This window comes from Artibeus jamaicensis, unplaced genomic scaffold (genome assembly GCF_021234435.1).
Source record: "Artibeus jamaicensis isolate MK-2021 breed Jamaican fruit bat unplaced genomic scaffold, CSHL_Jam_final contig_548, whole genome shotgun sequence".
NCBI lineage: Eukaryota > Metazoa > Chordata > Mammalia > Chiroptera > Phyllostomidae > Artibeus > Artibeus jamaicensis.
Genome location: NW_026521883.1, coordinates 2,586,128 through 2,610,419, shown reverse-complemented (window position 1 = coordinate 2,610,419; position 24,292 = coordinate 2,586,128). Strand labels below are relative to the sequence as shown.

The following is a 24,292-nucleotide window of genomic DNA, read 5'->3' as shown; positions in this document are numbered from 1 at the left end:
CCTGCCTAGCAACAATAAATTATCTGACCCAAAACATCAACAGTGCTGAGGTTGAGAAACTCTGGGCCTGAAATACCTTTTAAAACCTAAAACACTGGTTATCTTTTTACAGAGTAATTCTAGAAATACAGACATCTTGCAAAAAATGTGTAAAGGTATACTACAAAGGTGTATACCTCAGCATTGTTATGACAAAAGAATAAAAACAAATAAATTACCTAAATTTCTACCAATAGAGGATTGAATATATATGTTGCTTGGCACACAAGTGTTAAAAATATTCACCGAATAAACCAAACATGAATAAGTGGATAATACATCCACAAAGAAATAAGATTCAGAAAAGGTAGGTCTGTACTTACTGACATGGAATGATGCCCATAATAAAAAAATTTTAAATAAATAAATCACGGCACTACTTGTTTTGCCTTCCTTGGTTTCAGTTAGTTACCCATGGTCGACCATGGTCTGAAACTATTAAATTGAAAATTCTAAAAATAAACAATTCGTAAGTTTTAAATTGCACACTGAGGAATGTGATAACATCTCATGTGCAGCCGCACTGCACACACTACTTGCCTGTTAGTCACTTAGTAGCCATCTCGGTTATCAGATTGACTGTGGTGGTGTCCAAGGACCTTACTTTACTAATAATGAGCCCAAAGCTCAAGAGAAGTGATATTGGCAATTCAGATATGCCAAAGAGAACATGTAAAGTACTTCCTGTAAGTGAAAAAGTGGAAGTTCTTGACTGAAGAAAAACATTTGTATACTGAGGTTGCTTACATCTTTGGTATGAATGAATTTTCTATCTGTGAAACTGTGAAGAAGGAAATAAACTTCTGGCTAGTTTTGCTGACATACTTCAAATGGCAAATGTTACAGCTACAGTGTGTGGTGAAGGCTTAGTTAAGATGGAAAAGGCACTGAGTTTGTGGGTGGAAGACATAAAGAGAAAATGTGTTCTGATGAATGGCAATGTCATGCCAGTAAGCACTGAGTCTAGAGAAAGACTTCAGCAAGGACACCCTGAAATGAGTGACCACATTCACATAACTTTTATTATAGTATATTGTTATCACTGTTCTGTTATTATTAGTTATTGGTGTTCATCCCTTAGTGTGCCCAATTTATAAATTAAACTTTACCACAGGTATATAAGTATAGGAAATAAACAGTATATAGAGGGTTTGGCACCATCTGTGGTTTCAGGCATCTGTTGGGAATCTTGGAGCGTATTCTGCACTGCCTGAGGGCCCTTGAACAGGACCACTGGCTCTACCTGGTTCTAACAGCAGCCTGTTGACTTTTGGACTCAAACTACGATACCACCTCTACAGATTTTGTACTCATCAGCCTCCATAAGTGCATGAGCAAATTCCTTATAATCTATTTTATTATCTGGAGAACCCTTATACTTTCAGGAAAAAAATAAAAGATCACACATTTTGGAAGAAAACTGCTAGATGCCCATCTTCTATCTATTCTCCCTCTATTCCTTATAACAGAGTAATGATTTATTCAGAGCAGCAGTATGCTCAAGTTAAAGACTCTCTAGTCTCCTTGTGCAACTAGGCTTGGTTATGTGATTGAATGTGGGTAAAAGGATACTGCAGAAATTACTGGTGGTGCATCTCTTTGACCTTTCCCTCTGTTTCCTGCCACCTGTGTCTTGAGCTCCTGAAGTTCTCTTGGATCAGGTCGCTTACAAAGGATGGAAAGCTGAATAGGAGAAGGTGCCTGCTATTTTGTCTTTTTAAGCATATATACACACACACATATATATATATATCAGAATATAAACTTGCATAGATATCTAGTTAAAATGTCACCACATGACACACAACAGACTGTACAGACAGGGATCAGAGAAACTCTGCACTGGGTAATGGATGTAACAAATATGCTGGAACAGGATTAACAAAGTACTTTTCATTTATAACATACTCATCGAAAGTCAATTTAAACAATATAAAGACTAGTACTTATCATCACTACCTGCCTATCAAAAAATAACTTAGTCATTATCCTAATTACAACTCTTGGACAAATTATGATAAAAGAAAGGCCTTTACTAGAATCAAAAGAAAAATGTGGGTTCTTCTTGACTAGAAAATATAGTGAAGTCCATTTTCTCACTATGACCACTTTTTTCATTTAAGTAAAAGCCTGTGTGGGTTTCCTATATGTGGATAGGGAAAATTTGGCAGTAAAGATTTTTATGTATAAAAACCTATACTTATACCAGGAAGCAGAAGGAATAAACTATAAGCTTTTTAAATGACTGTTTTCAAGAACTATTTCAATCCACATTATACTGTGCACACCTGTATACAGAGAAAATATTGACCCTTTTCCTTCAGCTTAGCTATACCCACAGCTTTACCCACTTAGGGCCTAAGGCATGCCTATAATTCACTACTGCTTTAGAAACACAAAGAGTGTATCTGACCACACAGGACTTAGGAAGGAAAACACACAGTAAGGGAAAATAGGAATGGTGAAATACTAGTATTCAGAAGAAAAAGAGATCAGCAAAGATTAGAAATAAGAAAAGTAGAAGACACAAGAAAAGGTGAAGGACATAATGAGAGACAAGAAGGATGAAAAGGAAAGAGGCAGAAACATTCTTAAGGTTTGTTGTAAACTTAATACCTGGGAACTCTGACTATACTATTTGTACGATCAGCCCCACAGAGTCCTATTTAAACCAATATGTGCCTCAAGTATTGATGAATGATTTCTACTAAACCATGCTTGATAATGAAGGGGAAGGGGTTTCTATTCCTGTTTCCACTGTGGTCACCTTACTGGGTTCTTACAGGATGTAAATTTCACTTCTCAGCAGTGCCCAGATGCTAACAGCAATGGCAGCTTCCTATGGGCACGTTCCCCAGTACCAGTACCACCCCCCCCCCCCAGGCAGATTCACAGAGGAATGTAACCTGCTGGGCACCACTCCTTGGTCTGCTCCTGCAACCCCTCAGGCAGCCTGTGGGGAGTTCTTCCCCACACACTGTGACTAATGAATGCCACACACATTTGAGAAGTCAAGAATCTCAGCTCTGAGAGGAACTGGCCTCTTCCTCGGGTGCTCATGTCAGTCCTACCAGCAGTGGCTGGAACCTGTATCTGTTATTTTTGTATTCTTCAGAGTTCTCTTTGCCTTTTTACTTCATTCCTTTTTGTTACACTTTCTCTGCTGAAATCACTGTGTGGTTTCTGTCTCCTCATTGGACTCTACCTGATATAACAAGATTATCATGACAGGAAACTCAAATAGCCAATAAACCTGTAACATGAACTATACTCAAGACTGACAGGTAATCGTCAGAGGTGGAATGTGAAACAATTCTTTTCCTAGGTATGTACTCTAGAGAAATTCTGGCACATTTGTACAAAAAGATGTATATAAAATTCTTTTATAACAAATGTTTATAATAGCAAAAACTGCAAACAACCTAAGTGTCCAAAGAGAAAAACAAATTGTGACACATTCATGAAATGGAATATTACCACCATATAACGCAAAAACAAATAGCTAGACTTGTATGTGTCAGCATGAATAAATCTCAAAAACCTAACCTGAACCAGAAAGCAAACTGCAGAAAGATACAAACAGAATGGCACTATTTGTATAAAGTCAAAAAAAAAAAAAAAGAAAAGAAAAGAAAAGAAGGCAATGTACAAAATAACCTAATAATCTAAAAAATGCATGGGAATAAACAGCAAATTTAGACAGGCAGTTACTTCCGGGTTGAAGAAAAGGGAGTGGAGGGGTCACAAGAGATTTTGATTACATCTGTCATGTTTAATTTCTTAGGCTGAGTGAGGGGAAGTACTATTGATTGTTGGTTATGTTATGTAGACCACAGGTGGCAAACACAAGGCCCAAGGGCCAATGGGACCCGCCCACCTTGTTTTATTTGGCCTGAAACTGGAGCTCCTTGGCCCTTTGAAGGCAACCTCAAGGCTGATGTGGCCTGGGGTGAAAACAACTTTGACACCCCTGGAATTGTTCTATATTTGAGATATTTCATAATAAATTCAATAATTAAGAATAAGTTGTTAGTTCTCAAAAGGTGAGTGATAAAACATTATGTACAAAATGATGTTTAATTGGTAAATTAAATGAAAGGCAGTAAATTAGAAACTACCTATCAAAATGTCATCTTCCATTTGAATACTTGAACACCTACCTGCTTATTCACTAGAAAGGAACTATAATCTGGAGGAATAATGTAAAACAAAAACAAATAATTACCTTAAATATCATTTAGCCTGTCTACGATGTTATAATTGCAAAATTGAGTTAGTAGTTAGCAATCACACAAAACTCTATCTTATGAAACAAATATATATACACCTCATTTGATTATATTTGCAAGTAACAATTACACTAAGTATACTAAACTATGTTTAGGTAATAATATCTACCACTCACAAAGTTTAAACCAATTTCATAGAGGTCAGGAACTCTGGACAATATAATTATACCCTAAATATTGTTTGCTTCTTCTCTTTCAAGAGCCAAGGCCACAGAGTTTTAAAACCTGCACCTGTTTCTTAGTTCTTCATTAGTGTAACTATAAAGTTGCATAAGTGGCTTGCAGTCCTTGCATTAGTTTGCTAGGGCTGTCATAAAAAGACACCACATTCTGGATGGTTCAAACAAGGGAAACTTATTTTCTCATAGTTCTAGAGGCTAGCAGTCCAAGAATATGGTATTGGCAAGTTTGGGTCTCACGAGGCCTCTCTCCTTGGGGTGCAGATGGCCACCTTCTCACTGTGGCCTCACAGCGTCTTTTTTCTGTGCACGTGCATCCCTGGTATCTCCTTCTGTGTCCAAATTTCCTCTTCTTATAAGGCCAATAGTCAGACTGAATTAGGGCCTATCCAATGGCCTCATTTAAATTTAATCATTCTTTAAAGGCCCTATCTCCAAACACAGTCACAGTCTAAGTTAGTAGTAGTAGTAAAGGCTTTAACGGACGGGTTTGCTGAAAGGACAAAGCCCATAATAGTCCTCAAAAGTCTTCATTACATAATCCTTTCAGACATTCACATTATATTTTAATCCTTTCTCAAATTTTCATTCACATAAAGCAGATTTTAGATGTTGGTAGCAATCTCTATGTTTCAAAATGAAAAATATGCTTTAAATCACCGGCCCTTTGTCCTTACCCTTGGGAGTTTAATATTTTGGTGGTTCTAGGCAATGCAGAATTTTACAAGCTTAGAGAAAAAGTTCTCTCTAGGTACTTGGCTAGTCAAAAATGTTGCATATAACCTGCATAGATATGGGAGAGAAACCTGTGCCAAAAATGGAGTATATAACATTAAAAAAGACTTGATTTTTTATTGTTAATTTTAGCTTAGTGGAGATAATAACTGCAATATCAACTATGGCCATTCTATTAGATTAAAATAAAAAAAATGAATTAGTTGGAACCTATCTTATCTTATCTTCTCATTCTAAAATCAATAGAGTATCATTCAAATGGATCTATCTTATCTTCTTCTAGCTTCTCATTCCATACTTTACATATTTTCTATGGTTTTAACCTGTGGTTCTCAAATCTGGCTGATTGTCAGAATCATTTGCATTAAATAAGAGATGGTTTTTTCAAATTCCTTGCTCTACACTTAATTACACAGAGTCTCTGGAGACAGAGTTCAGAAATGTGTACTTTTAAAGAAGTTCACCAGGTTGCAATTGGAAAGCAAATGTCCAGAAGTGACTACTCAGTTTAAATCAATAATTTCCAAAAACGTTGAGTATATTCTCATATATTTTTTTTATAAATTATGCATATGTATTACTGTTCTAAAATGTTTTATACATTATGCAGAAATACAGAAATTGAAGTTCTGAAAGGATGAGCTACAAGGTAAATATAAATTCAAACACTTTCATTGTAACAACTGCAATATAACTACAATAAAGCATTTGCATAACGCATTTTAGAGACCACTGCTTAAATTATGAGGATATTTGCATCTTTAATTTCAGTGCTGTTTTCTTCTGAGCTCCACGCCTATACTTGCAAATACCCACCAGATGCTTCAATAGCTGGATATGCAATAGGCATTTTAAATGAAGTTACGTCAAAATAAATTATTATTTAGCATCCCTTAGCCATCCTAACATGAACCTGGCAAAGGAGGGACCACCACAATCCACTCAAGTTAAAACACTAGAGACAACCTGGACTACCCTTCCACTTACTCATACTGTACCAATAGTGTACATATTCTACTTCCTTGACATCTACCTCCACCTTTCCAATAACCATTCAAAGAGCATGGCCCTAGACCTTCAACTGTTTCTCTCCTGCAATACTGCAAGTCTCCCTCATTATGATATCACTTTCTAGCTTTCCATTTACATTCCACATTGTTGCCAGAAATGATAACCCTAAAATATAATCTGATCAGTTTCCCATTTTATATTTTCCAATTATTTCATTTTCATAGGATGAAATTTAAATTTTCAGTATGGAAACCCCACCCTGATTAGACTCTACATATCCAGTTCCTTCTACCCTTTTCTACAATTTTCCCAATGCTTCTGCCAAACAGAATCTCTGGAGTCCTCTGAATGCATGCGTCCTCCTTCTTGACTCTAAGCTTTTAGACATGCCATTCTCTCTGGCAATAACGCCTGTCCTTAATACCCAAATCAAGCATAAATTTCTCTAGAAAGCTTTTCGTAAACTCAAGGTAGTCCACTCCCTTCTTTTACCTAGTAGACGCTACATGGTTATTTATGGATTAAGAGTAATAAAAAAATCTTTTGTAAAAAAGAGGAACAGGGGAGAAATAGGAGAAAAAAAATGTATAGTTCAAATTCAGAATGCCAGCAAGCATAATGCAAAAACTTGAACACATGCAAAAAGCTGAGGAAAACATTTTTTCCAAGACTAAAGTTACAAAAAACTAATTTGAGGAATATATTCAGAAAATCACCAACTAGAAGGAATACGTAGCAACGTAGGCAATTCTTACACAGAATTATTAATAGAATTAATTATTAGATATTAATTACATAAAATTATTAATTACAAAATAGTCCAAGGTATTAGGTACTGTTGGCACATAGTCTGCATATCTGCTCAGATGGCATAAGCTGTGTGTTCATACATGGTACACAGAAGAAAGGAAGTTAGTTAAAGACTCAGAAAACATAGGCTCTAATTCCAGTTCCATCCCTTAACCTCTCTGGGCCTCAGTTTATCATATGTAATATGAGGATAGTCTGTCTCACTGTAGGGTATAGTAGGAATTAAAAAATAATGCATGTGAAAGCACTTTACTGTAAACTATAAAATTCCATTCCAAATTATGGCATTATTATAATCCACATAGTATCTTTTCAAGTTTCTAAAACTACATGCAGTAGTTAAATCTGGCCTTCAAAACTAAAACTAGCCTTCCTCATCTATTTGGCTTAATTAAACTCCCCTTTCCCCTTAATATTTCTTCCAAAATGAAAATCTTACACTTCGACAAAGGAGAAGCAGGCTCAGAATATAAAAACCTAAATATGAGCTAAGACCTGCAGATGAGCTCACTATAGACAGACTGTGACCAGCTGGTTAATCCTGATTTACTTCCTGGTGGTAAAAGGTGGGTCCTTTGATGTGAAAAAAGAGGGATCCTTAAGACTCTGTTTTTTACAGTGAGTTGTAAGAAATAAAGAGAAAAAGAAAGGTGCAGATTAGGAAGCATGAGAAATTAAATGCAGCAACTGGTTTGGTAGGCCACAGGTATTATGTCAGCAAAAGAGGCAGCAGCAAAGAGTTCTGAGGTGCAAGTCTCACAGCAGCTTCTATCCTACCATCCACTAAAGCAGCTGCAGAATATGTCCCTATTCTACTGTGTGGCAAAACAGCCATTTGATCAACATTAGCTCTATAAAGGTATTATCACTGTCCTTTTCAACATTCCTTGCAGGAATGCTGTAGGAGATGAGAGTACTGAGTTGTGCCTAACAGAGAGAAACAAAGACAAGACCACCAAGAATGGAGAGAGTAAATTAGTTTGCTATATGGAATGGACAGACCTCTACTTCTAGCCATGATGGACTAACACATACTGGATTTACTGCTCCACCTTAAACAACTAGAAAAATCAGATAAAATATACAGGCAGAAAAGGACAGTAAATGCTGAGAGAAAGACTATAGTTGACCAAGCTTAATGTCTAGAGTTTCCAGGCTGCAGTGCAGGAAGAGTAACCCAAACAGAGTCTAGCAGTTTTGATCAGATGTGAACTGGCTCAGAGTTCAGGGACATCAAGGGAGCTAGAATTGTGGGGCAAAATACTGCAAATAGAAGGCTCTACAGAAAGAGTGCTGAAAGATCTCTGGAGGAATACCCTTGAGTCTTTGGTTGAATACTTATATATACACTGAGGAAAACTACCTAAGGGCAGGGGAAATGACTATATAAAGGAGTAGGTGAAACAATCTCCAGAGCTCATATAAGGCTGGGAATAGTTCAACTTTCAATAAGCCAGAGTAAAAAAGACCTAATCTGGGACTGCCAGTCAAGATGGCGGCATAGACAGACATAGCTTGCCTCTTTGCACAACCATAAACAAATTACAACTAAAGAGAACACCCATCACTCAGAACCAACAGAAATTAAGTTGAATTGAAGTCTGACAACTACAGAATTAAAGAAACCACATCCATCTAGACTGGTAGGAGGGCGCAGATGCAGAACAGGCTAGTCCCACATCCATGTGTACTGGATTGGGTCTGGGAGAAATATCTCAGGAGCGAGCAACCCTAGCCCCACACCAGCCTCCCCACAACCCAGGATTCCAGTGCCAGGAAGATAAGTTCTCACAACTTCTGGCTGCAAAACCCAGTGGAGTTTGAGTTGTTGGAATAAACTTCTGGAACCCCAAGCAGTTCCTCTTAAAGAACCCACACATGGACTCACCTACTCAGACTCACCATGTCTGGGCTCTGGCGATGGGGTGGTAGCTTTCAGGGCACCAGTGGTGTGCAGGGAGAGGCAAAGGTATCTGGCATCAAGGCAAGCAGAAGCCATTGTCCCTTTTCTAAACCCTCCCCACACATTGCAGACTGGTGCCATAAGATTCCATCAACCTGTCTTATAGATCCCCAGAGACTCCACCACCCAACTTACAGGCCTACCCACTCTGCTTTTCCACCTGAATGGTCTTGGCTCATACTTCGCAACTTCATAAGTCCTCTCAAACAAGTAGCAGCTGCCCTCAGTGAGCCCTAGGGCCAGAACTGGCAGCACAGATTCACCGCTCAGCTTTGACAGGATATCTCTAAGCCCACCACAGGTAGCAGTGATCTGCCCTGGCTGGTGTAACTCAGTGGATTGAGTGTGGATCTGCTAAACCAAAGGGTCACTGATTCGATTCCCGCTCAGGACACTTGCCTGGGTTGCAGGCCAGGTCTCCAGTAGGGGGCATGCGCAAGAGGCAACTACGCATTGATGTTTCTCTCCCTCTCTTTCTCCTTCCATCTCTCTAAAAATTGGTTAATTAAAAAAAATAGCAGCCATTGGATTGCTTTATAACTCAGGCAGGGAGGGTGGCCCCCAGGGAAAAACACAGGTGGTGGGGCCTGTTCTTGGCCTGAACCACCTGGGAAATCCCAGGGGCCGGTGCACCCAATGGACAGCCACCGACCATGGACCACGTCAGAGCACTACCTTGCCCCTACACAGCTGATCCGCCACAGAGGGTGGAGGTTGGTTGTCAGTGGTCACAGCCAATCCTTGCAGTTGACTGGCTTGGGTAAATCGCTCCCATTGACCTCCAACAGCAGGGTATACTCAGCCCACATGAAGGGTGCACGCTTAGTACCCCAGCTTGAGTGATAGGGGAGGCTATGCCATTGGATCCTATAGGACACCTACTACATTAGGCCACGTCACCAAGACACAAAGTCAAAGCAGCTCTACCTAATACATAGAAACAAACACAAGGAAGTTGTCAAAATGAGGCAACAAAGAAACATGGCCCAAATCAAAACTCCAGAAAAAGAGCTAACATATTAGAGATAAGCGAGCTATCAGAGGCAGAGTTCAAAACACTGGTTATAAGGATGCTCAAAGAACTTCGTGAGGACCTCAGCAGCACAAAAGACCCAGTCAGAAGTGAAGGATACGCAAACTGAAATAAGGAACAACTTACAGGAAAACAACAGTAGAGTGGATGAAGCTGAGAATCAAGTCAATGATTTGGAACATAAGGAAGCAAAAAACAACCAATCAGAACAACAAGAAGAGAATCCTGCCCCCCCTCCCCCCAATGAGAGTAGTGTAGGCAGCCTCTGGATCAACTTCAACCATTCCATTATTCATTCACTTCATAGGGGTGCCAGAGGAGAAGAAAAAGAGCAAGAAATTGGAATTCCATTTGAAAAAATAATGAAAGAAATCTTCCCTAATTTGGTGAAGGAAATAGACATGTAAGTCCAGGAAGCAGAGAGTCCCAAACAAGTTGGACACAAAGAGGCTGACCCCAAGCTACATCATAATTAAAATGACAAAGGTTAAAGATAAAGAGATAGGAGGGTGGGTGTGGGAGAATGGGTAAGAGGTGAGGGGATTAAGAAGTACAAATAGGTAGTTACAGAATACTCATGGGAATGGACAGTACATTATAGGAAATGGAGTAGCCAAAAAACTGACATGCATGACCCATGGACATGAACTAGGGTGGGGGGATTGCCTGAGGGAGAGGGGTTGCTGGGTGGGAGGGGGAAGTAAGATGGAAAATTCAGGACAACTGTAACAGCATAATCAATAAAATATGATGAAAAAAAAACCCCCAACTAATCCATGCAGCACTGAGTAATGTCCTCAGAAAGGTATTGTCCCAGCTGTAGGGATAAAGTATCCCAAAACCAAAGGCAGCATTTGACCTCCCTCATAAAACTCAAAGAAAGCCTTGATAGGATCAAAGTAATGTGAAGTAACCTAACTGTGGACTACAACAAAGTCCAACAATATTAAAGGAATGCTATAAAATCCTGCACACAACAGAAAATTTACAGTGGCATAAAAAAATTAACACTATTTGCCCTGGCTGGTGTGGGTGAGTGGATTGATCTCAGGCCTGTGAAGCAAAGGGTTGTTGGTTCAATTCCCAGTCAGACATGCCTAGGTTGCAGGCCAGGTCCCCAGTAGAGGGAATGTGAGAAGCAACCACACATTGATGTTTCCCCCCTCTCTTTCTCCCTCTCTCTCTCCCTCTCTTCCCCTCTCTCTAAAAATAAATACAATGAAAAAAATTAAAAATATTCAAAGCTAATAATACAGATAAAAGAAAATCATAACACATGTTCAATCTAAAAGAAGGCAAGAAAAGAAGGAAAAATGAACAGAGAATGGGATAAATAGAAAACAAGCATGATGGTCAATTTAAACTCAAACGGCATTAATCACATCAAATGTAAATGGCCTAAAACGCCAAATAAAAGGCAGAGATGGTCAAAATAGATTTTAAAAAGCAACAACAGATAGGTAAAGGCATATACAGGTTTAAAAGTAAAAGGGCGGGAAAAGCTACATCATAAAATATTAATCTAAAGAATGTTGGGAGCAGCAAAATTACTATCAAAGTAGACCTTAATATAAGAAATAGACTACAGATAAAGGGTACCATTTCAAAACGATAAAGGCACTGTTTCACCAGAAAGATATGCAATCATAAATGTGTATGTGCCTAATAACAGAGCTTCAAAATACATAGAATAAAAACCAGGAGAACTAAAAGAATAAATAAATAAATTATAATTAGGGGGACTTTGTCCTCAACAATTGCTAGAATGAGTTTATAGGAAATCAGTAAGAATATGAAAGTTTTAAATTGAAAGGACAGAGCTGAAATAGGTAGGTAAAAGCAAAACAGAGATGAAATAAAGATACCAATTTTTGAGTTGAAAGCTAGTTCCTCTAAAACCCCTTCAAATTCAACTGTGGACTAGCTGAACCGGTAATTCTCTGAGTATAAGTGGAAACAACTCAAGACAAAGGAGCTCTGAGCCATTTAGACTGGAGGAATTAATGAACTAAGTTTTTAAAAATTTATTTATTAGAGACAGGGAAAAGGAGAAAGAGAGGGAGAGAAACATCTATTGGTTGCCTCTCATACACTCCCAACTAGGGACCTGGCCTGCAACCCAGGCATGTGCCCTGACTGGGAATCAAACCTGCGACCTTCACTGAATTCACTGTCACATGGATTCAGTCAAAATTTTTTTTTGCTTTTTTCCCCCCAAATATATTTTATTAATTATGTTATTACAGTTGTCCCATTTCCCCTTTCATTGCCCCTCCACCCTGCACACCCTCTCCCTCCCACATCTCCCCCCTTTAGTTCATGTCCATGTGTCTTAAGTTCTTTAGCTTCTACATTTCCCATACTATTCTTGCCCTCCCCCTGTCTATTTTCTGCCTGCCATCTATGCTACTTATTCTCTGTACCTTCCCCCCGCTACTCCCCTGTTGCTAACCCTTCATGTGACCTCTATTTCTGTGGTTCTGTCCCTGTTCTAGTTGTTTCCTTAGTTTGTTTTTATTTTAGGTGTGGTTGTTAGTAATTGTGAGTTTGCTGTCATTTTAGTATACATGTTTTTTATCTTCTTTTTCTTAGATAAGTCTCTTTAACATTTCATAAAATAAGGTCTTGGTGATGATGAACTCCTTTAAATTGACCTTATCTGAGAAGCATTTTATCTGTCCTTCCATTCTAAATGAAAGCTTTGCTGGATAGAGTAATCTTGGATGTAGGTCCTTCTCTTTCATGACTTGGAATACTTCTTTCCAGCCCCTTCTTGCCTGTAAGGTCTCTTTTGAGAAATCAGCTGACAGTCTGTTGGGAACTCCTTTGTAGGTTACTATCTCCTTATCTCTTGCTGCTTCTAGGATTCTCTCCTTCATTTTTATCTTGGGTAATGTAATTATGATGTGCCTTGGTGTATTCCTATTTAGGTCCAACTTCTTTGGGACTCTCTGAGCTTCTTGGAAGTCTATTTCCTTTGCCAGATTGGGGAAGTTCTCCTTCAATATTTTTTCAAATAAGTTTTCAATTTCTTGGGTCTTCCTCTTCCCCTTCTGGTACCCCTATAATTCGGATGTTGGAACATTTAAAAATGTCCTGGAGGTTCCTAAGCCTCTCCTCATTTTTTTTGAATTCTTGTTTCTTCATTCTTTTCTGTTTGGTTGTTTCTTTCTTCCTTCTGGTCCACTCCACTGATTTGAGTCCCAGTTTTCTTCCCATCACTATTGGTTCCCTGTGCATTTCCCTTCATTTCACTTAATTTAGCCTTCATTTGCTCCTCTAATTTGTGGCTAAAATCAACCAGTTCTGTGAGCATCCTGATCACCAGTGTTTTGAACTGTGCATCTGATAGGTTGGCTATCTCTTGGTTGCTTAGAAGTATTGGCTCTGGGGCTTTGAGCTGTTTTTCTGCTTGAGCCATAATGTTTTAGTCTGTTCCCACCTGTTACATATGAGGGGCAGAGCCTTAGGTGTTCACCAGGGTGGGGCAACCCAAGACACTGGTTGTGATGTTGCATGTGGGGGCGTGGTCAGAGATGGGAAAAAATGGTGCTTTGCTCTGCTGTCTGTTGCTCCTCAGCCTCTTCTGCCACTTCCCCCAAGCAAATTGGGCCTTTCTGATGCTGATTCCCGTGTGGGTGGGCTTGTGTGTGTTCTAGGACCCTGTGGGTTTCTCCAATGAACTTTCTTGTGAGGGTGGGAGTCTCATCCTGCACCTCAACCCCTATAAGTGTGTTCAATTGGTGTTTTGAGGCTTTATTTTCTGGCACTAGGACCCTGGGTTGAGAGATCTGTCTTGCTCCCCAGTTATCTGCGCGTGAATGTGGGACCACTGCATGGTCAGCCAGCTACTTTGTGCATGGTGCCCCGTTTCTCTTTCCCCATCTCCCAGGGTCTGCCAGCTGCCGCCTGGGTGCCCAGGGTCTGCCTGGTGCCACCTTGTGTGCCCATTGCTGCCTTGCATGCCTGGTGTCACTGCTTCCTGTGTCACCGCTTCCTGTGCCACTGTTTCTTTCCTATGCTGCAACCCCTCCCATGGGCCACCTGACTGGGCCCCACCTACAGGTCTGGATGAATGTGTCTATTTTAACTCCTTGAATAGTATTAAAATGAATAGCATGATAAAAAGCTGTAAAGTTCTCTATTGTATCAAAAGTCCTGGTAGCTGGTTAGAGATGCTATAAATGAGATTTGGGGATGAAGTCAGTAAGTCCCCACATCTAGTGACAGGATCTGCATACCCATAAAAGTAGATGTTTGAGACTTTAGAATGTTTTTATGGGAAAAACTTCTCCTTTCCCACAAGCAGTAGACTTTTAAGAATAATTGGTACACTATTCTGGGTCCAAGCCAGGAAGAATCAAGAAAGCCAAGCTCTTTCTGAGGCCTGAAAGACTTGGCAAAAATGTTGCAGTTCATAGGGGTTCTTGGACTATGCCTACTTAATAGTGGCTTTACCAAGAGTCAAGGCCAAAAAAATGCTAAGTCAGTAAAGAGACAACAAATCAAAATACAAAAGTTGAAAGCTAAGAACATAAAGTGAGTTATAAATTTGAAAGGATAGAAGAGGCAGGCATATGGAGAAGTTATATAAAGCTGTTATATAGATCTTACCATTTATTGTGGGATGTTTCAAGATCCTGAAATATTTTAACTCATTTATTACAACAATCTTAAAATATGGATAAATGCTATTACCCACATTTTACAAAAGAAGAAACTGTGGCACAAAGAATTTAAGTTGCTCAAAGTTATGCAAATAGTGCACAGCAGGGCTGGAATTTGGGCCCAGACAGTCTACCTTCAGTGGCTATTTACATTCATAAACATTACACAACGCTACCTCTCTAGAACAACCAGTAAAAACTGAAATGGGGGTGGCAGAGATGAGCTGAGGTAGGGTAAGAGGTGATCTGAAAACAAAGGTAAACCAAATCCACCCTTACGTGTTACCTACCATACACTCCGAAGGGTTTTACATCTGTCTATTGCCCCACAGATTCTTCGGACTGCCTGACAGAAAAATCCTGTTGGGCAATCAGAATTCCAAACAACCCAATCCAGTAAGAGAGGTAAGGAAAGAGGGAAGAACAAATGGAGGAAAGAAAGCCATACTAAATGCTCTGAACATTTACCGATAGCACTTGCATGATACAAATACTACATCTGAGCCACACACAAACAAGTAACTGATACCAGATGAGTTTTTAACCTAATAAACACTGAAAAGAGAAAGTAATGTCCTGAAAGCCTTGGTCAGGTAGTACCAAGTCCTGTGCTCCATACATGTCACTCACTAGTCATTCATATCCTTGGGCTATTTCAGTAGGTCAATGAAAAATGCTGTCTAAAGCAGGCTTGATGTAGAATGAGGTTCTCAGAAAATTATGCCAGGCTCCCACAAACCTGAGCAGCTAGTGCCATTCAAAGCTGCTTTCTAGTCTGGGCTAGTGAGAAATAATACAGTTAAAAAGAGTAAGAGATGAAAGTTTCAACACTTTTTTAGTAAGCATACCAATATCTGGTTGCTGTTCCCTATAGGTCTGCTTTACTGGAGGCAGAAACTGATCAGGAAAGAGTATCTTCTTCAAGCTTGGACTCCATTATTTTCCCATGATGTCCTGTACCTCTTAAAGGGTTATTAATCATTAAGGTTATTAACCCTAGAATGAAAAAGACCTAAGAGATGATTTCCATTATGCCAAACATCACATAATTTGCGTACTTACAGGAAAAAAAACACCCTAATTTTTATACCTCATTTTATTGGGAATATTATCTTCTCTTCAATATACAGGGTGGGGTAAAAGTAGGTTTATAGTTGCTCATATGGAAAAAGTACAAGAATAAACTCATAACTGTAAACCTACTTTTGGCCCACCCTGTATTATAAATATTAGTTAATTTTTAAAGTGTCTGAAACTGCCCTGGCCAGTGTGACTAAGTTGATTAGACATCATCCCACAAACTGAAAGGTTGCAGGTTCAATTAAGGGCACATGCCTGGGCTGTGGGTTGGGTCCCGAGTAGGGGGTGCAGGCAGGAGGCAACAGATTGATGTTTCTCTCTCACATCCATGATTCTCTTCCTCTCTTTCTCCATCCCTTCCCTTCTCTCTAGAATCAATAAAAAAAGAAGGAAGGGAGGAGCAAGGGAGGGAACTGGAACCTAAAATGGTTTAGAATCATAATAATGCAAGAGGTCTTATAAATACACCAGAAAAGGGAGGGAAAGAAAGCTTATAGTTAATGACTGCTTCTGGAAACTACATATTTGGTCAAGTAACTTTACAAACTTAGTCAATGAGTGGATATTACATATTCTCCAGTGCACACAGAACATATGACTATCCGAATTACTATACACTATTCTAAACTCCTCAAATATCTCTATAATGTTCCATATACTTTCCCATAGCTATTACTAAAATGCTTTGGCCACTTTCTTGCTAATATTTTTTATAGTGTTTTGCCTGTGATAAGGAACAGTTTTGTACTGGTTAGCTTTATTAACTTTCATGTAAAAATAAGGTATAGTTTTCTGTGATCCATACTCTAAGCACATTACATATAATTCTCAAAACAAGCCTATGAGATAGGTACAAGCAGATTAGGAAGAACAGAGGGAGCAAGGGAGTTCACTTAGTCATTACTCAGCAATGATCACTTTTTATCTAAAATGTCCACATGCAGTCAGAAAAATATCTGAACAGTGAAACACAAAATTTCCCATAATTAATACTTTTGCATATATAATACTTGCTTCCTATCTATAGAAGATGAATTCTGTACCCCTTCTGATTCATACACCCCTAAATTGTTTCAAATATTATGTGCTAGTAAGAGTTCAAAATGAAGAGTAAATATAAATTTAATCAACAACTTTCTTTTAGACTAGACATAGATAATTTGTTGGCCTTGACACCCAGATGCACTGGGCTCCATTGGGTCACAAAAGTTTAAATGGCCACTAGAATGCTTCCACCATTCTCTGTAGGAAATTGGACTTAAAAACAAAACAAAACAAAACTGTTCATTACCATTATTTAGAAGTTCCCAGAAGGTTTAAAAAGAAAAAGTAAAATGGGACCATGGTCAAAAGCTCACAAGTATCTTAAGAGCCCTTCCATTTCAAGAAAGGCTGAAGAGACCATACTGGGAATGAACGTTCCTGAGAGGGTGTGAAAACATAATACACAGAGACTTGAAGAACCAATTAGATCAAAGCTGTATGGGATTTTGTGACAGTGGGAAATTATGGACCAAAAGCACTACCATATTTTCACTGTAGCTCATATGGAGATCTGGGACACCCATGGGATTTTATCGTGCAGAAAGCTATTTAAAAAATGCTAAAATGATTTCAAAATAGGTGTTGCTATTCAAGAAGACTAAGTTTCCTTTTAGGTTAACTTTTGTAGGTCCTCACTGTTTCTTACTTGATTTATAATATTAGCGTTCTGAGATACCCTCCAACTCTCCAATTCAACCTTTGTATTGTCACTAATCACTTAAGAGAGAACCTTCAACTGCTTCATTCCCCTTTACTCAGAGTCTAGACTCCTCAGCACTGGATCCACCCTTTTCTTTTTCTTACTACTCTTCCAAATGTGCCATTCACAGGCAGGTGCTCCTTTCATAAGCTCTTCCTGTTCCTGAACTAATACCTGTCTCTGTGGTGGTCAGATCCTAAGCCTACCCTGTGCAGCCCTAATTTTCTTAAATGCCCTGAAGTTTTATGCTTCGTGTCCTTGCCTTATGTTACCCCACATGGCTGGAATTACTTTCCCTCCATCTTCCCATTTCTTCTGACCGATCAAAGCAACCCTTTAGGACTTGGCCTTACATTATGCGGGAAGCTTTCCCTACACCCTCACCCTTCAGTGGATCAGGTGCTCTCTGCACAATGACTGCACTAGACTATGAACTGCTTTACTACTTTCTAGCTACACGATTTTGGGCAAGTTCATTAATTTCAATAAGCCTGCTTCTTTAGATATAGAATGTTAGCAGTAACTTGATATTAATATAAAAAAGAATTGAAAAATCATTTTGTAAATAGTAAAGCATTATGTAAGCATTAACAATTTTATTATTAGCCAAAAAAGCACACAGTATTCTATGTGAATATAGTTCTTTAATTGCTATTTTTTGACCTAAGGGTAAGATTCATTTCTCCATCTTGGAAAGGATGCTTGGAATTTTAGCCAACTTTCTGGCTCCACTAAGTCCTTGTACTTCTACTTTCCAAGGAAAAATATCTATAGTCATGTCTAGGCCATCTGAAGAAAAGACTAAATAGGAAGCTCCTGAAGGATAAAGACTGTCCTTTTTTCCACCTTTCCAAATATCTTCCCCAGAGTACTGGGTTATGCACTGTATAGTAAAATGAAAGAGCTGAATGAATGAATGAATACTCCATACCTTGTCCTTAGTAAGCTTATAGTCAAAAGGAGTGAGTGATGTGACAGATCTCATTATGAATCTGGCCTTGTGAAATGGGTAAATACCTTCCATGCCATCTTAAAGTGTAGCAAGAAATTAGATGTCCTGCTATGCTTACTTTATTTGCGGATTTGACACATGTTTTAATTGCTACTTTAGTGACTCATGCTTAACATATGAATGTTAATATTATCTCAATCATTTATGCAATTCAATATTTATTGAATATTTACTGCACTAAACCCTGTAAGAGTTCAATGGTAAGGTGATGAACTCTGCCCATAAAATGCTAAACATATAGAAAGAAAGTTAGTCATCAATATATATAATTAATACAAAGCAGAATGTTGTATGTGTGGAGAACCTAAGGCTAGTGATAATCAATGAAGACATGTGAGTTAGTGCACTGGCCTCTAAAAATTGAAACTGCATTATTACAAATTATTGGTGGCTGACAGCTTCTTTTACCATACAACATCTACTACATATTTTGCTACATGCAATGGCAAACAGTTGATAGCCTTCCTCCTTAATATAATTATATATATATAACTGTGTTGTCATCTAATGAGTAGAGGCCCACTGTTAACATGTATCACCCGTATGTGCCAAGCAGTTTCAAGCCCTTTAGGTCTATCTTCTCCTTCAAACTCCACAACAATCCTATGAGGTAAATATATGTATTTTACAGATGAGGAAATCAGGGCACAGGCCTTGTAATTTTTCAAAGTCAAGAGACAAAAATAAAAATGACAAAAATAAAAATATGTAAACAAGGGCCTAAGAGAAAAATGAGTATTCCATAGAGCGGGCGGGTGCACTTGCCAGAACTGCTTTACACCTCTCCTGAACGGACCCAGAGGGAACAACCTCTTTTCCTCTCCCGCCAGGGATTAATTTTTCTTTCCTTGGTCTGTAACTAAACTGTTGATTCTCGAGCAGATACTCTCAAACATTCCCACTCCAGAGGACAGGCTGCTATTTAAATCATAGGCAGTTGAGGGTAAATGAGACCGAATCAGATACCCGGCGCACAAAGCTCAGGTAGAATCACGAGAAACTAAACCTTTTGGGCTGGGCATCCGTTCCTGGATCGTCTCCAGAGGATGGCAGCAACACTGGCTCACCAAGGAGGTGCTACCCCCGCGGTTTCCTCTTCTGACCCCAGGTATTTTAAATTTTGTCATCTGCTCGTTCACCCTTCACCTGCCGGCGCCGCCTATAGAATCTCCTAATTGCTCAGACCAAACGCCAGGCCTCAGGCGCCTCCTTTTCCGCGGAGATTAGGTCCCAAACCCACCGGGGTGCGTGTCGGCCCCTGCAGAGGCAGCCCGTCCCGCTCCCTCCCCCGGCCGGCTACTCACGGTTCCAGTACACCGGGTAGCATTCTCCTTGGGTCACATCCACCTCGTAGAGGCCGCCCCGCACACACACCCGCTCGATGTTCACCAGCTGCTCCATCTCGGGCTCGTGCCTCGCGGTGCGCGGGCAGAAGCCACAGACGCGGTCTTCCCGGTCGTCCTCCCCAAAGGTGGAGGCCAGGCCCGTGGTGGAGGACGGGCCACACACATGGTCACGGTCGGGGTCCTCGTTCTGGGGTCGGCCCCCCGTGGCCTTCAGCAGGGTCCGGAAGGCAAGCTCGATGCGGAGGGAGTCGTAGCCGATGAAGGGCTTCCAGGTCTTCTTGTCCTCTTTGTAGAACCAGCGCACCTCCTCCGGGCCCAGCTCCGTCACCACTTCGTAGCGGTGCCTGGCGGCTACACCGCCGGGCCGAGGACGCTTCCTTTCCCCTGGACCCCCTCCAGCCGCCCCGCCGCCCCCCGAATTCGACGGCACCAGCGGCGATTGCTGCAGGGACAAGGAGCTGCCGCCGCCGCCGCTCTCGCCCTCGCTGTAGTAGCGCAGCGAGGAGCCGGACTCCGCGGAGCTGAAGTCATAGTTCTCGTCACTGAGGCAAGGGTCCGGCGCCAAGTGGTGGTTGGGATCCTCTGCGCCCGGCGCCAAGTGTAGCCCGGGCTCTCCGCGCAGCAGGGCCAGGGGCACTTCGCCGTCGCCCGGGTCCCCACTGGGCAGGTGGTCAAAGCAGCAGACGCTACCGCGGAACGCTGGGTCTGCCTCCGAGCCCAGCTCCCAGGCAGCGCCGCCGCTGCCCCGGCCGTTATGCTCGAGGCTCCGCGGGGACCCGAGGCCCGAGTGATTCATGCTGTGGAGACGCTGCCGGCCGCCCGGCCTCTCGCCTAGCCGTGGTCCCCACGGCTTCCGCCACGCATTCAACGCCACCGTTCTCTCCGACGGGACTTCTTAATCTTTCAAATCCCGACCCGGGATGCGGCGAAAGCAACCTTGGCTCCGCCCCCCCCCCCCCCGGGGCCGCCGCCGCCGCCGCCGACGCGTACGGCCGTCAGCCTCATTGTCACGCAGCCTGACGTAGGCGTTGCTCAGCCCCCGGCCCGTCCACGCCCATCGCGTGCGCCTCCCGGAAGCGGAGTCTCCGTCGCTGTCGTGGGCGAGTTTTTACCCTTCTCTGGCAGCTGTTTGGAGTCAGCTCAGGGCACGCGGCCGCTCCTCCGATTTCTCAATTTTCTCCTGATTCCTTTCTCTGCTCTACGCACCGCTGCCTCGCCCCGCCCTCCTGGGGGTCAGAACCAGAAACGGGGAGGCCTACACCGTTCTTAGCAATCTGGTTTAGCAGAACAAAGGTTCAATTAAGATACGCATCGAGAGGGCCCTGGTTGTTGGATACTCCTGACTTTGGTTTTGTAACCTTAGACCCACCTGCGGCCCCAGCTGGACCTTCTCAGTCACCTGCTTCCAGTCATTCCAGAATTGTTGGCCAACATGAGGGCACTCCATCCCACGCCTCCTGCCTACCAATTCCTATGGTCGGCGTCAGCACTCCCACTCAGAAACCCAAATCTAAACCTCCCTTCATAATCCACCTCATACTATTGCTTATCTTTCGATATTTATTTCCTATTTTCTCCACCTCATTGTGTAAGGCCCTTGTTGGTGACAAGTCTGTGTGTCTCCACCTGTCCCACGCAGGTACACATTTTATTATGATGGCAAGTCCAGCCAGTTGTAATACAAATATTCTGATTAAGAACCAGAAAACAGCTAGATTCTAGACTTTTGCTAATTAGCCTGAAGCAAATCACTTACCTCCTTGATCTCTGGGTTTCTCTTCTGTAAAATAAAGACATTAGTGGATTGACCTCTAAAGTCTCTTTTAGCAATGGAATTCTGTGACCTTCAAATTTCTTCCTGTTTTTTATGTATCTCTGATTCTGTAGCTCATTTTCTGGGGTTCAGGTGGAACGCTGAGGCTCCCCTGTGCAGTTCTTTTATATCGCAAAAAAGTTTTATAACTCTATCACCCTATGTTGAGAATCTAGAGAAAATCTCCAACCAAAGTGTTCTCAATTCAAGATCAGATGATACTTTTTCCTTCTCCCTTTCTAATGGAGTCAGATCTGTAGGACAGTTTTTATTGCTGGGATCTAACATGCGCGAGATTAGTTATTTAAAGCAGGATAGTCTCTTAAAGCTTGTACAGTGTCCTTTATACATTCATCTACTGCAGCTTTATTTTTTAATTAATTTAATCTTTATTATATTCTTTTTCCATTACTACTTAGTCCTCTTATACTGCCCTCCCCCACCCCAGCAATCACCACCCTGTTAAGTCCATGAATCCTTTTTGCTTTTTAAAAATATGGATCGCTTCATGAATTTGCATGTCATCCTTTCGCAGAGGCCGTGCTAATCTTCTCCATATTGCTGAAACTTTAGTATATGTGCTGCTGAAGTGAGCACTGTACAGTGTCTTTGTATGAGTTAGAAAAAAAAAAAAGACGTTGTTTCCTGTGGGCAGATACAGAGCTGTGTTCATGGACTGGATTTCTGCCCAAATTTGTGCTCTTGACTGAATAATCTTGTACAATGAACAACCTGGCCAACTGGCCACTACAGCCCTGACTCAAAGCATCTAAGATCAGAGTTCCTATTTACAGTGCTTTCTGAGTATTTGCTTAACAATTTCTTCTCTAGTCGTTCTGTTGACAACGTGCAGAATATGAAACTGGGTATGAGCTATGATCTATATAGTACTGATGAAAGCATTCATTCTAGTGTTTTGATGGTCACCAATATGTCAGGCATCTCTGCTAGTTTCTGATACAGAAGAGAATGGGAGAGACTCAGTTCCTTCTTTTAGGACCTTAGAGCTTAGAGGGAGATACAGAAAAGTGAACAGAGACATTAAAATACAGTGTGAAGAGTACTATAAAGGGGATTTAAAATAAGGGATATCACACTGTTTAAAATATCTCTATCCCTTTAGGTTTCTTGATGGAACATAACTTGCCTGTGTTGCTATGTGATCAGATTATTTTAGCCAAATTTTAACTATTAAGTACAGTCAATCCCCATTGATGAATATTATCCTCTATAAAAAAAAGTTACCCCCAGCTGTGTTGAATGAAGGTTTCCATTATTTAAATGTTGTGCTTTTTAGGTTATATTGAGAAGATTATCCTCTTGTGGTCCATTGTGTACCTAAAGTCTTGTAGGTAGCATGATCATTCTTGAAGATGTCGGTCCTCAAAAATGATTAAACAAAAAACAAATCTCAAACAAATCACAATCCAGTTGGCAGAAGAAGAGAACCCCAGATTGTCTCTTGACCTATTTTGGTATAGATCTTTGTGATGAGAGATGTCAATCAGTGTTTGTGGGAGTTGAGGTTGCTTCTGCCTCTTGTTGGTGAGCTGGGTCTGGAAGGACAGACTCAAGTAATCAGCCCCATGCTGACAGTGAGCAAAAGATACTTGAAAGTATAAGATGTAATATCCCTTAACTATGTGTGTTATATTCCTTGTTATTCCTTAGTGATATCAATGCAAAGTCCACAAAGCAGCTCTTGACTTTCTTTTCTTCTTTAAAAAGTTATTCTTTATCTGATTCTCCCTGTTATTATTTTCCTATTTTTGTTTTTCAGAGCATTTTCAAGTCATATAATCATGACAGAAAGGGGGAAGGGTTCCTCTGTTACAGTTCCTCCCTGTTGGAACAGATGTCATGTGGCATCTCACTACTCTGTCTTTAGTGCGTGCAATCAACACAGCAGTATCTGAACTTCCATGGTTATATGTTGTAAAGCCTTCTATTGTATTTTACTAATTCCCCAAGACCAACCCTCCTTCATATAAGCCAAATAAGTATGATTGATTCAGACATCTGGCACTTATGGATCTAGGCTGCTACAATAACCAGGTGGATGTGGAACCAAACCTGAGGGCATTCTTGGTGCAGGAGAGAAAAAGAGGCAAAGTGGGGAAAGCTGGTTTGCACAATACTATAGAAGACTGAAGCAGCTTATCTGCACATCCTGCCATCCTTGCTTTCCTAGTAAGCATATGGCAGGGGCTGTCTAACAACAATGGCCATCCTCCCCTCTCCACTTCTCCAAAATTATGTTGTGCAATTTTGTGCCACCTTTCCTTTTTCTTCTCCCATAAAAAAGTTTTCCCAGTTCTTCATTTTAACCTATTTTTACCTGCATACAAATGTTAGGAGTAGCCCTATGCCATGTAATTTAGTCTGAACCAATAACCCATACCTGCACTGGAAATGGCTTTGCCTAAAGTACAAAATGGAACATTTAGAATGAAGAAAGAGGGCAGTCATATAACCATGCACCCATCTGTTGTGTCTCCTGGTTGATAAGCCCTCAACCAGGAGAATTTAATTTAATTTTAATTTTTAGTATTATTATTTATCCAGTTTCTC

At 40.7% G+C, this 24,292-nt stretch overlaps 1 protein-coding gene and 1 non-coding gene across 7 annotated transcripts in view; both read right to left on the bottom strand.

The window, feature by feature from the left end:
- DDHD1 (DDHD domain containing 1) overlaps positions 1-20,844 on the bottom strand; it is an 87,716-nt gene extending 66,872 nt beyond the window's left edge. For all 6 annotated transcript variants that reach the window (XM_053670091.1, XM_037155656.2, XM_037155657.2 and 3 more), the window contains exon 1: positions 19,867-20,844. In XM_053670091.1, coding sequence (XP_053526066.1) covers positions 19,867-20,704 — 838 coding nt within the window. In that variant the 5' untranslated portion in view covers positions 20,705-20,844. The remainder of the gene's footprint in view (positions 1-19,866) is intronic.
- Positions 20,845-22,211: 1,367 nt separating this feature from the next.
- Positions 22,212-22,318, bottom strand: LOC119057140 (U6 spliceosomal RNA). The gene has a single exon (XR_005084007.2). It is a non-coding gene; the product is annotated as a U6 spliceosomal RNA (small nuclear RNA).
- Positions 22,319-24,292: the final 1,974 nt, after the last annotated feature.